The sequence below is a fragment of the Crinia signifera genome, chromosome 6 (assembly GCF_055691185.1).
Source record: "Crinia signifera chromosome 6, ASM5569118v1, whole genome shotgun sequence".
NCBI classification, from domain to species: Eukaryota; Metazoa; Chordata; class Amphibia; order Anura; family Myobatrachidae; genus Crinia; species Crinia signifera.
This window is the reverse complement of record NC_139222.1, coordinates 49,414,671-49,429,803: the sequence shown is the minus strand read 5'-3', so window position 1 is coordinate 49,429,803 and position 15,133 is coordinate 49,414,671. Positions and strand designations below refer to the sequence as shown.

General features: G+C 48.6%; 1 protein-coding gene across 2 annotated transcripts in view; it reads right to left on the bottom strand.

The window, feature by feature from the left end:
* RASSF4 (Ras association domain family member 4) overlaps positions 1 to 15,133 on the bottom strand; it is a 166,567-nt gene that overhangs the window by 54,778 nt on the left and 96,656 nt on the right. For both annotated transcript variants that reach the window (XM_083146133.1, XM_083146134.1), the window contains exon 5: positions 4,665 to 4,810. In XM_083146133.1, the coding sequence (XP_083002259.1) occupies positions 4,665 to 4,810 (146 nt within the window). The remainder of the gene's footprint in view (positions 1 to 4,664; positions 4,811 to 15,133) is intronic.

Genomic DNA, 15,133 nt, shown 5'->3' with positions numbered 1-15,133 from the left:
GGGGTTGCGGGGGGTGGGTGCCGCGAATCGCGGGAGAGCGGGGTTCATGGGGGTTCCGGTGGGGGGTTGCCGCGAATTGCGGGAGGGGGGGGGGGGTCGCGGGGGGTGCCGCGAATCGCCGGAGGGGGGTTGCGGGGGGTGTGACGCGAATCGCCATAAGAAAAAAATCAACACAGAAAGGTCAACACATGTAAATGTTGACATAAGTGTGCCACTTCATTGGTGTCCATGTCGACACATGACAATGAATATGAAAAAATTAAAAAAATTACAAATAAATCTTCAAAAACTCATGTCAACCTTTTTCATTGTTGACCATAGCCATGTCAGTGTTTTGCATGTGCCATTTAATCCTGGGGCTGCTGCGAATTGCGGGGGGGGGGGGGGGTGCCGCGAATCGCGGGAGGGGGGTCGCAGGGGGGGGTGCCGACAATCGTGCAAGGGGGGGTCGCGGGGGGGTTCTTTTTGCCGCGAATCGCGGGAGGGAGGTCGCAGGGGGGGTGTTTTTTCCGCGAATCGGGGGGGGGTCACGGGGGAGGGTTTGCCGCGATTCGCGGGAGGGGGGGGTCGCGGGGTGGTGGTTATGCCGCGAATTGCGGGAGGGGTCGTGGGGGGGTTCTTTTTGCAGCGAATCGCGGGAGGGGGGGTCGCGGGGGTGTTTTTGCTGCGAATCGCGGTAGGGGGGGTCGCGGGGGAGCGGGTGTTTTTGCCGCGAATCGCGGGAGGGGCGGGGGGGGGGGGGCGCGCGGGGGGGGAGGTTTTGCCGCAAATCGCGGGAGGGGGGCGCTCACCTGGTGGCTGTGGAGTAGCAGTGCTGGGCAACATGGGAAGGCAGTGGGTGTCTGGCACTGTCTGTGGGCTCACTGGGCTGGTTCTCTGCAGTGGTGCAAGTAGAAAAAAAGTCTTAGCGGTACTGTGCTGCGTGCCGAAGGCACGCGTCGAAAAATGGGCGTGGTCAGGGCGTAGTTAAGGGGCGTGGTCATATGACACAAGGGGGAGTGGCTACATGACAAAACACAAAATACATATTACCCATGCCATAATGCCCATTACACATTATGCCACACATAGTAATGCCCATTACACATGCCACACACCGTAATACCTATTACAAATAATACCACACACCGTAATACCCATTACACGTTATATACCAAACACCATTATGCCACGCACTGTAATGCCCATTACATATAATACCACACACTGTAATACCCATTACATACATTACACACGCTGTAATGCTCACTACATAAAATGCCACATAAGTGCTGCTTACCTACATGCTCATTGCTATGGGTTTCATGCTCAATGCCAGGGGTTTCAATGTTTCATGCTTACACCCCTGCATATTACCCATGCCATAACGCCATACCACAATACTTGCACCACTGCGGTGAGAAGTGGCAAAGTGGCGGGCTGCGGTTAGAAGGTTTGGGCTGAGGCGAGAAGGGGCGAGGTGGCAGGCTGAGGCGAGAAGGGGCGAGGTGGCGGGCTGAGGCGAGAAGGGGCGAGGTGGCGGGCTGAGGCGAGAAGGGGCGACGTGGCGGGCTGAGGCGAGAAGGGGCGACGTGGCGGGCTGAGGCGAGAAGGGGCGACGTGGCGGGATGCGGCGAGAAGGGGCGAGGTGGCGGGCTGCGGTGAGAAAGGGAGAGATGATGGGCTGAGGTAAGGGGTGAGGTGGTGGGATGAGGCGAGAAGGGGCGAGGTGGTGGTATAAAGAGAGGTGCTGGGATGAAGTGAGAAGGGGCGAGGTGGTGGGATGAGGCAAGAGGGGTGAGGGGCATGCTGACAGGGGGTGAGGTCACATTGTCTTGGTGAAAGGGGAAGAGGTGGCAGAGGGGGAAGTAAGAGGGGGTACAAGAGAAAGTAGATCTGTTCTTACTAACATTGGGTGGCTCACAGGGGCCGGCCTCTGCTGGCTGCCACTGCTGCTCACCTGATATGGCATTTGGCTACCTTCACGTGGTCGCGGCCGCTGCTGCCCTTATGATGGTTGTTGGCTGCCACACTGCCGCTGATCATCTGCTGCCGCCAGTGTCCAGACACCAGCCCCCCCCTCCCCCTGCTCCTGCTCCTCTCACTGTACCTGGCCGCCACTGCTACAGTAGTCTCCTGCTCCCAGCGCCGCTATTGAGGCACAGGCTGCCGGAAGATAGTGACAGGCAGCCTTCCCCTTGGGATTAAGTGGGCTTTCCGGGGCAGCGGGACACAGACTGCCTCGACAGGAGACACCCGCAGAATGCGGGAGCATAGGCAATTATGTCATACAAATATACAATATAAATATATACACCAAAAAAAAACATATTTACATAAAAGCACAAACACATGTCTCATACACACATACAGTCAGATACTTGTACACACAAACATACATAGTCACACACCTACATGAAGAGTCACATATACACAGTCTATATAGTGCCCCATCCTCTTCCCATCCATCCTGACATTGCACACAGGCGCAGCAGGGTAGATACTGTACACTCACTGTGTACAGTAGAAGTTCCTCCATTTGCCTCCCCTTCTCTCAATGCTGATGCTCTGCTGCTGAAACCTGGGCTGCCCGGCAGCGTGTCACGCCGGGGAAGTAGAGACTTAGCAGGGGGCGGGGATACACAGCAATGTATGTGGCTGTGCTGCCGCTGCCCGTTGCTGGCTGAAATGTCAGATATGTTCCGGCCCGGGCCCCGTCGGGTGCTCCACTGTTAGCACTGCAGCCGGCGGCTGCCCCGTGTGAAAGCACAGACGGCCACAGGTAAAAAAGGAACTCTGAGCCGCTCATGCTGCCGCCGTGCCTCGGCTTGATGTCACTGCGCAAACCTGCGCATGCGCAGTGACATGCGTGCCGGGATTTTATGGCGGTACGGGGTACCGGCGGAATATGTTATAGCGGTACGCCGTACCACCCCGTACCGCCACACTTTCACCACTGGTTCTCTGTCACATACCTCCCAACATGACCCTCTCCAGGAGGGACACAATGCTCTGTTTCTAGACTTCCCCTTAATGTATGATTGCCATCACCTGTTTTAAACAGGTTAATTTCTCAGAAAGGTGTTCAGCACAGATGAAGGCAATGACACATTAAGAGGAAAGTCCAGGAACAGAGCGTTATAGACACAGACACCCACTTTGAGTGACAGATGTAGCCAAATATATAGGAGATATATATATATATATTTATATATATTTATTATTATTTATATACATTTGGTCTATCTATAATACTTTAACTGACCCGGCATATACTCGGTCACGTAAGTGTCCATCTCCGTGCTTTGCTCCGCCCCTCTGGAAACCCCCTTCTGAAAATCCTGCGTTTGCCCCTGATATGCCCCTTTCAGACCGCACATATTAACCGGAATATTGCAGTTTTTTTATCGTTTCAAAACGGTAATATGTGCAGTCTGAAAGGTCCAGAGTGAATTTACCGTTTTAAAATAACTGGTATTTTAAAATGGTAAAAAAGCAAGGTCCTACCAGTTTCAGACCCATTTTTTTTTGCTGTCTATACGGGTCTGAAACGGTACCCAGGCAGCAGTGAGCACTTTTGGTCCCCAGCGCCATGCATATTTAATAAGCCGGCCGCTCATTACATATGCGCATATGTAATGAGCGGCCAGCTCATTAAATATGCACGGCGCTGGCTCAGAGGGGACCAGCTAATGCTCAGTGTACCCTGCCCCTGCCTCAAGTACCGGGGGATGAGCGGGTATGAGCCGGAGAGGAGGGCAGGGATGAGGTGCGGGCCGTTTCACTGATGCTGCTTTCACATTGCAAACCTGATTTAGACCAGGTATTTACATGCGGTGTGAAAGGGGTTAAACTTGCTCTGACCCCTTTTAAAAAATGTTTTAAATACCTGGTCTAAGCAGGTTTTGCGGTGTGAAAGCAGCATTAGCCACCCCCTTATAGAACACAAGTGTGTGGAGCAATGATGGTATTTGTGCTGAACTGCGCCATCGTAGCCCCACTATCAATATATAGCATCTCCATTGGTTGCCTGTATATTACCGTATTCGATATAAAACACTTCTACTTGCATATAAAGCTATTAACCATACTGCACCAGCATATATCTCTGCACTTATCACAAAATATCTCCCATCTCGACCACTCCGCTCTGCACAAGATTTGCGTCTCTCATCTGAGCGGATCACTAGCTCCCATTCACTATTACAGGACTTTCATCGGGCTGCTCCCATCCTATGGAATGCCCTTCCATGCACAATTAGACTCTCCGCTAGCCTCCAAACTTTCAAGCGTTCCCTGAATACTCACCTCTTCAGGCAAGCCTATCATATTTAAGTTCTACACGCATAACCCTCTGAGGCACTTATGTATTATATAGCTTCCCTTCTGGACTTGTAACTTGTTGGGACTGCTATGCTATTACTGATGCCTGTCCTTGTGTTTCCCTCCTAAATACCGAATAGATTTTAAGCTTGCAGCAGGGCCCTCTTACCTCCAAGTCTGTCTGTTACCCAGTTTGTTTATCACTGTCTACTATTGTAAAGCACAACGGAATCTGCTGCGCTATATAAGAAACTGCAAATAAATAAATAAAATAATCAGTGTTTTTCAGCGCTGTATAGTGGCTTTAGAGAATAAAACTAAAACTAAAATCTTCTTCACACCTGAGCCACACCAGTCCTTACCTGTATTGATCTTGCGAGTCTCTGATCCAGGAGGCAGAAGAACTGAAACATATCCGTTCATTAATGTCATGCATCTGTAGTCTAATCGGGCGCCGCAGCCCCCAAGATATGTTCAGAAGTCCCTGTACCACCAGCTCTCCACCAACCTGAGAACATGTGGGAAAAGCAACATGTTAGTAAGTATAAACATGTGTGGAAGTCGAAATTGCATCTCTACTCCATTAAGGTATTACGACCGCCCTCTGCGAAATTCCAGTACGCCATTTGTGTCTTACTAGCTTAAACGTAACTACCAAGGTCGGACGTGAAACATTAATGGTTAATTCTTAATGATATGTCCCCTCTTGTTTCTTTATGTTTGTGTTAAACTCCCTGAGTAAATCCAGACTTTGTTGACGGCAATTGTAACAAGTTAAATCAAAACTGTCGCAAATGTCAGTATAGTGAAACAATCGCTATACATGACCTTAGAAATATCTAGTCTGTGTTATCTCCTGATTCAACATGTGAAGACATCAAACAGAGGAACAATGAACTATAATCCCAGTAGAAACTGGTTTTCCCCTTTACTTCAAGACAAAGGACCGCATGGCTCGGACGATACTCTCATGAACAGGAAGACGTCCCCGTGAAGCTGAGAGCCAATGAAGAGTTGCCCAAGCCCCTTTCCTTTACCCAATGAACATCCAGTTCGACCCCACACCCCCTTGCTTTAAAAGTCTAAACCCGGGATCGCTGAGCTCACATGGGATCTAATTCAGAACACATTCCCAGGATCTTGGGGGGATTCTTATCCAATCGTGGTCTCTGCTTCCTTTTGATGGTAATTGTTATTCCTTATATGTGCTAGTTCTTGTATGTTAGCTGCACGTGCATTTATACCCATTGTAGTAATGTCTCTTTTCCATGTATAAGCTGTCCTGCATTATCCTATAGTTTCTATATATTGTTTGTTACACTGTAACCCCCTGTGTCCACTACGAACTTCAATATAATAAAACACGGGGTCAGATCTGTGATCTCCATTTAATCTAGTGTTTATGTGAATTATTTTTACATCCAGCGGAGGGAGACGGTAATTTGTGCCATTCTGGGCCGCTCCTGATTAAACACCATCAAGTGCTCCCCACCATCTGCCGCATCAGGGACACAAACCAAGCCTCACCACCTGTGGGTTCCATCGGGCCATCTACAGACCAGTCTGGCACTACCATCCCCAACTGGCTCGATTTTGGATTACAAATTTTAGCAGGAAGGTAGAGGTTTAGGACCACATCCCGCTTTAACACATCCAGCGGAGGGAGTCGGCAAATCGTGTCAACCTGAGCCACTCCTCATATCCACATCTGGTCCTCCCTCCCTACTGCCCCAATTGGGTATACCATCTCAGCTCCATACAGGACGCTTCATTGTCTTAGCCCTATACAGGACTTTTTGGGACTTTCCGGGCTATACACACACCCCAGTTTGGTCTGGTGAGATATGAATTTTTATATGCATTGCATTTTAAGATTATAATTGTATTTTGGCTATGTGCTAATTTTAGATAATAAATCCTTTTGTACTAGATCAACCAATCCATCATTTTTTTCATCCTAATCTATAGGATTTTTTTATATACCAAGTCTTATTCATATTTTTCACCAAGCGCAGCTCACCACCCCACATCCCTCTCTTTGTCTATTCAGTACAGGACTAACTATCCTGTCACAGAGCAGCAGCTAGGGAAACACAGCTCCAGCCAGGCGCACCTGTACCCAGACCTACCTAGTGTGGTCGGGGTTACCTCATACGCAGATGCGTCTGTATGGTTTAAATAGCTGTGCGGCTGCATTAGACATACAGTATATAAAGTGTAAAGCTTTATTTCTTCTAAAGCCACTGAATAGGTTAAACCTGTAAAACACTTTGAATGGATTCAAAAGCAACTAGTCATATGCTAATGTGTTTTACAACCATTCCCATTGTTACCGCAGTGAATGGAGAAGCTTTGCTCTGTATCAGACTGTAGTTGCCAGGGGTAACCGGTTGCATGGTTTAGAAGATAACGAATACAGTAACTACTACATTATCCACTGGTTTATTAAAATATCGGTTTTAATACATGAATTTCCAATGGTAAAGGTATTATTAAGTACACAGTGTTAACTTTCTCAGGTTATCCGGTTGGTGCAACAGTGCTGCAAGTATACTTCCCCATAACCCTATAATCAAATAGCTGGAAAGTACAAGGAGAAAGCAGAATAGAAATAGATAAGAAATAAAATACCGCAGAGAGATCATTTATGCCCCTCATGCCGAGAACGGTGTATCTGTTCCATAAAATATCTACAATATAAGTAATATATTATAAATATTTTTTGACTGAAAATGTTTATTACAGCAAATGTGTCAGCAAAAGATCCGACACATTTAAAGGATAATAGGGACAGATGTATCAAGCTTCAAAAAGTGAAAAAAATGGAGAGTGATCAACAACCAGCTCCTTACTGCCATTTTTCTGTGATATGACAGTTAGGATCTGATTAGCTGGTTGATTATCACTCTCCATTGTATCACTTTTTGAAGCTTGATATATCTTGAACCTAGAGATACCCTCATATGGTGTAATTGTCACATGCGATTTGAACTATTAAAGTTCAAAATCTCATAGTGTCTAGCTCAAATCGCAGTTTATTTAGGCACCCCCCCCCCCCCCCACTATCCACGCCACCCTGGCGAGCGGCGGTGGAACGCATCCTCCGACCTTTTCATACCCCTACTATCCACGTCGGTGTGGAGTTGATTGTATATAGTGTGGCGAGCGCAGCAAGCCACCAAGCCGGAAGCATGGCAAGCGCAGCGAGCCCCGTGAGGGGACGAGGATTACTTTACATGTATTCCGCGTGCGCTCATCACGCTTCGGGCTCGGTGGCTCTCCGCACTATATACAATCAACTCCACGCCAACGTGGATAGTAGGGGTATGAAAAGGTCGGAGGATGCGTTCCGCTGCGCTCACCATGCTTCGGGGTGGCGTGGATAGTGGGGCGGTTGCCTAAAACCTCATTGTATGTCATTATTCTATACCTAATGGCATTCTACACCCTATACATTATAAATAAAAGAGCACTGAATACATTACATAGGTAAATCGGATCACATCGCATGGCACGGCACGGCACTTACAATGGCCCATGCGATGCGATTTCCCTACGCAGAATAGCCCACTAAGCAAATAGCTTAGTGGGCGCCGTGTTAATACACAAGTACGATATGTACTTTACATATTGAAATTACATTACAGGAGGGAAGAGGACCCTGCTCTGAGGAGCTTACAATCTCATAGCACACATTGTATAGCTCAAATAGCACCTAGCACACATCTCACCATGTGTCGGCATCATAAGAATGATAATAATCCCTGAAGATGATCATGTAAATCACAAAATATTGCACCAGCAAGAGCACGGACTCAGAATTATGGTTCCAGATAGACTTTCACTGCTAAGATGATAGTGGATATTGGATCGCCCCCCCCCCCTCCCCCGCCTTGTGCACTCACCACGCAGCGGGCCTGGGGCCTCACTACGCTCTGCACACTTATTTATTCTCCCTCTGTGAATGTCGTGGACACCCACAGAGGGACAAAGTGCAGGGATTTCGGTGGTCGGGATTTTCCGGCATCAGGATTTTGACCGCCGGGATTCAGACCGCCGGGAAAGTGACTGCATCCCCACTATAGTACTTCTTGCTTTGCTTCATTACCAAGGCAAATCAGGAAGGTATTAACATCTTGTTAGCTGGTGTGAGGGTGAAAACACCACCATTTTCACTGTGTGCCCCTCTTGAGCACACAGCGCATTAGCTTAGCGCTGATGTTCTGTGTCTCTCCGCCTGGTCAGCTCGACTGTCAGGGGCGCATAGCTGGGTACCCAGTGTCACAATATAATATGGAAGAATAAATAACGTGTGCGGATACCACTTCTCCCATATTTAAACTTCAAACATCTCTCCCAGAGACCCTGCAGAACTTAGAGATGCTTATAATGATTCTGCAACAGCATGTGGAACATTTTCATGCACAAAAACATGTTTTTGTGTATTGCAATAATTATAGTGATGATGGTGATGCGGAATTATTATGCTGCCCAAACCCTTATGCGATAGAATTCGATACAACATCGGAGTACAATGTCCATCGAATCCGATCGCATTTTTGGGTGCAAATCCTTAGCACCCGATGTCGCTTGCCATCTTCCGATGGCACATCGGGTGCTGGAAGAGGGCGGGCAGGGGGGCGGCGGAGTAGTGTAGCGCTTGCGGGGGTCAGCGGCAATGTTCCCTCTAATTTTACGAAGGCTGTGTGCGACAAAAGATTTTGGCTGTGCAACTTTGGAAGGAAATTTAAATTTTTGTGCGTCACTTATATATAACTGGAAAATGACGTTCAGCATTTGTGTTAACTTTACTTCAAAATTATACTAAACATTTAAACATTCAAAACACAGCACACAATGGGCGGTATTCAATGAGCCTGATTCGCCATGTTTTTATGGCGAATTTGTGCTGTTTGGCGAATTTTTGACAAAAACGGTGAATCACCCTATTCAATGACCACATGGCGAATACATTTGAAGGTTTTTTTCGCCATGATTCACCGAGTAGCAATCGCTATCTTTTTATGGAGAAGTGGAATGTGAACTTTTAAAATAAAGTGTTTTGTTTTTTACATTTGGTGTCAAAAAATCAGGAATTTAATTCTAAAGAGGGGCATGCTATTTTTATTTATGTGCTGTAAGCACATGAATATATATTTAATTTAATATTTTTTTTTTTTTACAGCAGCCAGTAGGGGGCGCCGGAGCCGAGCCGCTCATTACATATTCATATATTCACTGCACCCTGTGCTGCCTGGCACCCGGGGAGCCCACCTCCCCCCCACAAACGTTCTGGGGCAGGCAGAGAGACTTCCATCTCTCTGCCTGCCCCCGTCCTCAGGCTCCCTGCGGCATTCGCCGCAGGAGCTCATATTCGCCGGTCAGGGGCAGAGAGCCCCTGACACGTTGAATACCGGAGCCCGCCGGCTCCGGAACGTGGCGAATGTGCAGCGAATCCTAAAAAGGATTTGCTGCACCTCGCAGGTATTCTCATTGAATACCGCCCAATGTAGTTAATGGGTGAAACACACATTAATTGAGTCCACAACTGCAAAAAGGGACCACTGCTGCTTTGTGCACTCTGTTGTAATGTCTGTGCGCACGCTCGTCGAGTTGTGTGCGCGCGCACGTGCGCACAGCTTAGAGGGAACACTGGTCAGCGGTGGTGGCAGATTTGTTTAAAAACACTGGGCTGCCTGTGATTGGCTGAGCTCTCTTTAAACAAATCTGCCGCCACCGCTGACCCCCACAAGCGCTTCACTACTCCGCTGCCCCCTGCTGATCCGGACTGAGGATACAAGCAGGTATGCCGCCAGTGGTCCCTCCAGCCCCTTCTCCCCAAACCAAACTCTGCTGAATGCGTCCCCTTTGACCCCCACCCGCGGATTGTATTTGTGCAATCGCCTGTGGTTAAAAACCACATGCGATTGCTCCTACAATTCAATAGATATTATGTGCAGCACATAAGATCTATCGATGCGACATTAGACGGCGTGCCCGCACATCGCGTCGAAATGTCCCTTAAAAATACATACAATCATTTGATTTATCGGCCAGATGTGGTTGAAATCGAATGATTGTATATAATATCTCAGAAGTGTATGGGCAGCATTACCTTCAGTTCTGTCCAACCGAAATTCTATGGAAGCCAAACTTGATAGTTTACTTGTCTTGCACTGTTGTATTATATTAGTGTTATGTTCTATTAAATGAAACAGCTGTGGACATACTGTACCACCCCAAGTCAAATTTTACCGTAATCATGAGTAACATTTCCTTTAGAGCAAGACTTTCAAAGATATTATCAACGTGCCAAATTCAGAGGTCTTGTGAAAGTGAATTTTCTCACAATTAATGATGAAGAAAAAAATAAAACAAGTGTTTTCAAAACAATCTGCACCCAACCCAGGAAGACAAAGAGCAAGAGGAAAATTACCAGGGTATGTTGGAGCAGAGCCATATCTCACCGGGCTTACAATACATTATTTTCTTGTAGAAAATGTGTGATTGTTCAATTGTCACTGTGGCTGAATAGCGGTCTGAGAAAATACCCATTATATATGAATCACTGAGGAAACATTGCAAACCTTATTTATACTGGTTATACAACCAACTTTTTAACCTGATTTCTAAATAACGTATATGTTCTGGTGCATTCTACTATATTATCATGAAAATTGAAATCATTGTTTTTCGCACATCCTTCATGCCACAGGTGAGTCCTATCCTAGCCAACTAGTAATCACAAGAAGGTCGTGAAAAATACAGCATGCTGGGATGTGTAGTCCTATCAGCAGGGCCGAAACTAGGGTTTCCGGCGCCCGGGGCAAGGCAGTCTTTTGGTGCCCCCCCCCCCCTAGTGATGCTGCTGCGCGCCGGAGGCGTGCCGAAATTTTCGGGGGCGTGGCCTAATTTTGGGGCGTGGCCTATAATCGCTGCTCTCCCGCGAGGCCACGCCCCCATTTTGCCGCTATGGGGGCATGACCCAGAGGCTCTGTGAGCCTCTAGCCATGCCCCCAGCCCCCTGGCTGCGGGAATAGACGCTGTGCGCATGCGCACAGCGTTTATTCCCCGCTGCTTAGTTAGCAGCTGACAGGGGGGACCGACCAAATGACACCTTGTCCCTGGCGCCGGAGACCCACCCCTCCCCGCACAGTCCTCTCACCTTTGAAGCCGCAGCCGCATCTTACTTTGACTTTCGTCCGTCTCCTACTAGCGCTGCGGCGGGAAGCGCTGATGACTTCAAAAAGACTTGCCGGACGCTGATTGGCTGAATTCAGCCAATCAGCGTCCGGCAAGTCTTTTCGAAGTCATCAGCGCTTCCTGCAGCCGCGCTAGTAGGAGATGGACGGAGTCAAAGTAACATGCCGCTACAGCAGGGGTAGGCAAGTAATTTTTGATGGAGTCCGGAAGTTTGAAATGATTTTGGTCGAGGTCCAAAAAATCACACAATCAGATGCACAATGCTGGCAATACGGGCAAAATGCTGGCAATACAATGACAATACTGGCACAATGCTGGCAATACAATGATAATGCTGGCAATAAGGGCACAATGCTGGCAATACAATGATAATGCTGGCAATACGGGCACAATGCTGGCAATACAATGACAATACTGGCACAATGCTGGCAATACAATGACAATGCTGGCAATACGGGCACAATGCTGGCAATACGGGCACAATGCTGGCAATGCAATGACAATGCTGGCAATACAGGGACAATGCTGCCAATACAGGGACAATGCTGCCAATACAGGGACAATGCTGCCAATACAAGGACAATGCTGCCAATACGGGCACAATGCTGCCAATACAGGCACAATGCTGGCAATACAGGGACAATGCTGGCAATATACTGTATTGCCAACATTGTCCCTGTATTGGCAGCATTGTCCCTGTATTGAATACAGGGACAATGCTGGCAATACAGGGACAATGAAGACACATTCTGCTCACCTTTTTAAAAATGCCAACTCTGCATACTGTACTTAGGGGACGGGCAGGCCGCAACCCGCAGAGGCACTTAAAAGTGCCTCCCGGCTCCGCTGCCTGCACCCCTTTCCGGAGTCTGGACTCTCTCCAGGGACAGCCCTTGCTCGACAGCCCCTGCTCAGGTGTGGGGTGCGGCGTCAGGCAGCTCCTTCACTTAGCGGGTGGGAGGGCGGGCAGCTCCTTCACTTAGCGGGTGGGAGGGCGGACAACTCCTTCACTTAGCGGGTGGGAGGGCGGGCAGCTCGTTCACTCGGCGGGCAGGAGGGTGGCCGGGAAGCTCCTTCACTCGGCGGGCGGGCGGGAGGGAGGGCGGACGGGCTTGGCGCGCGCGGCGTCTCCACATGATCACGCTGGTCGCGTCGTCAGCCCCCGCCCCCGTGAGGCGCCGCGATAGGACGCTCGCTCGTCAGGGGAAGGAGACGTCATGTCTCACTTCCCCTGGCATATTTACACAAATACTGTGAGGTCCGGAGCTCTGGCTTCTGCGGTCCGGAGATGGACCGTGGTCCGCCAGTTGCCGGTCCCTGCGCTACAGTGTCCCCGGACCTCACAGCGCCCCTCACCTCCAGCGCCCGGTGCGCGTGACCCCCCAGCCCCCCCCTAGTTACGGCCCTGCTATCAGGGCATACTACAACTGTGACAGGGCATGCTGGGATGTTTAGTTCAGTGTAGCCCACACTGGAGAAAAGATTTACTATACCTCACTGCTGAAAGCAAGTATATTTGACAAGCATTATAGCAGTTCTGCTGTTGCCATCTCCAAGCTGCCTAGACTGCTTATCCCTTCTGCTACAGTATCTCTGTTCAGCACTGTGCATTATACCAGAAAACAACTTACAATTTGTACCCAAAGACTAAAATTATCTTTTTCAAACAATTATTCCAGAGGTTCTCAAACGTTCTGGAACACCCTTCTAGAGTATTGCAGAGCCGGCCTTAGGCATAGGCAAACTAGGCAATTGCCTAGGGCAGGGGTTTCCAATCTTTTTTTAATCACGGCACCCTAGAGTATAAGAATTTTTTTCACAGCACTCCTAGGCTTAATTTATTTTAATTCGATTGGGTTTATAGGCGATTCTTAGGGTCAGTTATGTGGTAAAGGGCAGGAGTTGCTTATGTTTGTACACATTTTAGGACTGGCAGCCACCAGCACTGGTTTTGCTTATAAATAATTAACCATTAATAATTTGAGTTGGTCCTGGACTACCAACCCAGGGCACCCCTGCATGTGTCCCCAGGGAGCCACGGTGCACAGTTTGGGAACCACTGGCCTAAGGCATTTGGAATGCCTAGGGGCATCAGCAGCTTCTGCTGATTAAAATGATATGCAGCATGCCTATATTCTGTGTGTGAGTGATGCTGTATCTACATATGAAATCGTGTATTCGTGGAAATCACTGTAACATAGCATTCCGTATGCAGGTACAGCCACAGTCGCACACAGAATATAGGCATGCCACATATCATTTTAAACATTGGAAGCTCCTTGTGTGTGCTGGTCATAACAATGCAAATAAGACAAATTTTCAGCAAAAAAGGCATCCAACGTTAGCAGAACTGGCCAGGAGCTGCATGGTCTATTGAGTCAAGATGTATGAGGAAACATCTATATCCAAGCAGAGGCAGAGGTAACAGTGTTAGCAGCTGTGCGAGTGCTGTCTGCGGGTGGGTTGGTTGTGCAATAGTGTTCGGCATATGTGTAAGGGGCATTATTTATTTATTTATTGTGTCATGTATAAACGCATTATTAATGTGCAACATATGTGTAACAGGCATTGTGTGTGTCATGTGTATAAGGGCATTAATAATGTGCAACATATGTGTAAGGGGCATTATGTGTGTCATTATGTTTCTTAAATTGCATTAATAAAGGTTGGCATAATGTGTAAGGGGCATTATGGTTATAAGGACATTAATAATGTTTGTCATGCGTAAGGGGCATTACTGTGTGGTATTATCAGGGGTGCCAAGAGAAAGGGGTGGGGGTACAAATTACCCAGGCCAAAGTCTGATGGAAGGGCCCAGTGGGGGCCCCGGGCCCCCTCCCCTTAAGTGTCAGCAGCAGCTGCAGCTCTTCTCCTCTGCCCAGCACACACTGCTTTGTGCTGGGTTACAGTGTGGCCATTGAGGTGCTTAAAATACAATATTTTCTCACGATGTGAGGAGTAATGTACATAAGGTAAAGTGGTACTACTGCATACTTGCCTACCCTCCCGCATTCAGCGGGAGACTCCCGCTTTTTGCAGGAGCCTCCCGCTGCCCCGCAAACCTGCCCCCACCTCCCGGTTTTTGTGGGGAATCCCGCAAAGTCCTTACTGCGCATGCGCGCACACAGATTCCCTGGGGGCGCCGGGCGCTGCCTGCACGCTGCTACATGACAGCCGGCCGACGTGCTGTGGGAAGTCTGTGTAGCAGAAGGAGCAGGAGAGCCGTCAGTCAGGGCTTCCCTGCTGTTGGCCCCGCCCACCCACTCACCGAGTGAGTGAGCTCCGTGCAATGCTCTTCGGCTCTTCCTGCTCCTGTCACTGGCTGCCATGTGCTTCATCTACCACAGTGCCAGTTCCCTGCTGACCCTCCCAGGAAGGGACAACACAGCCAGGTGAGTGCTGTCCTGTGTACTGGGGGAGTGAGGGGATGTGTGTAATGTGGCACTGTGGGGCTATGTGTACTAGTCTGGGGGAGGGGGGCTGTAATTACTGTGGGTACTCTGTGTAGTGTGTGGAGACTGTGTAATGTAATATGGGGGGGCTGTGTATAATGTAATATGGGGCTGTGTATAATGTAATATGGGGGACTGTGGGGGACTGTGTATAATGTGTATAATGTAACATGGGG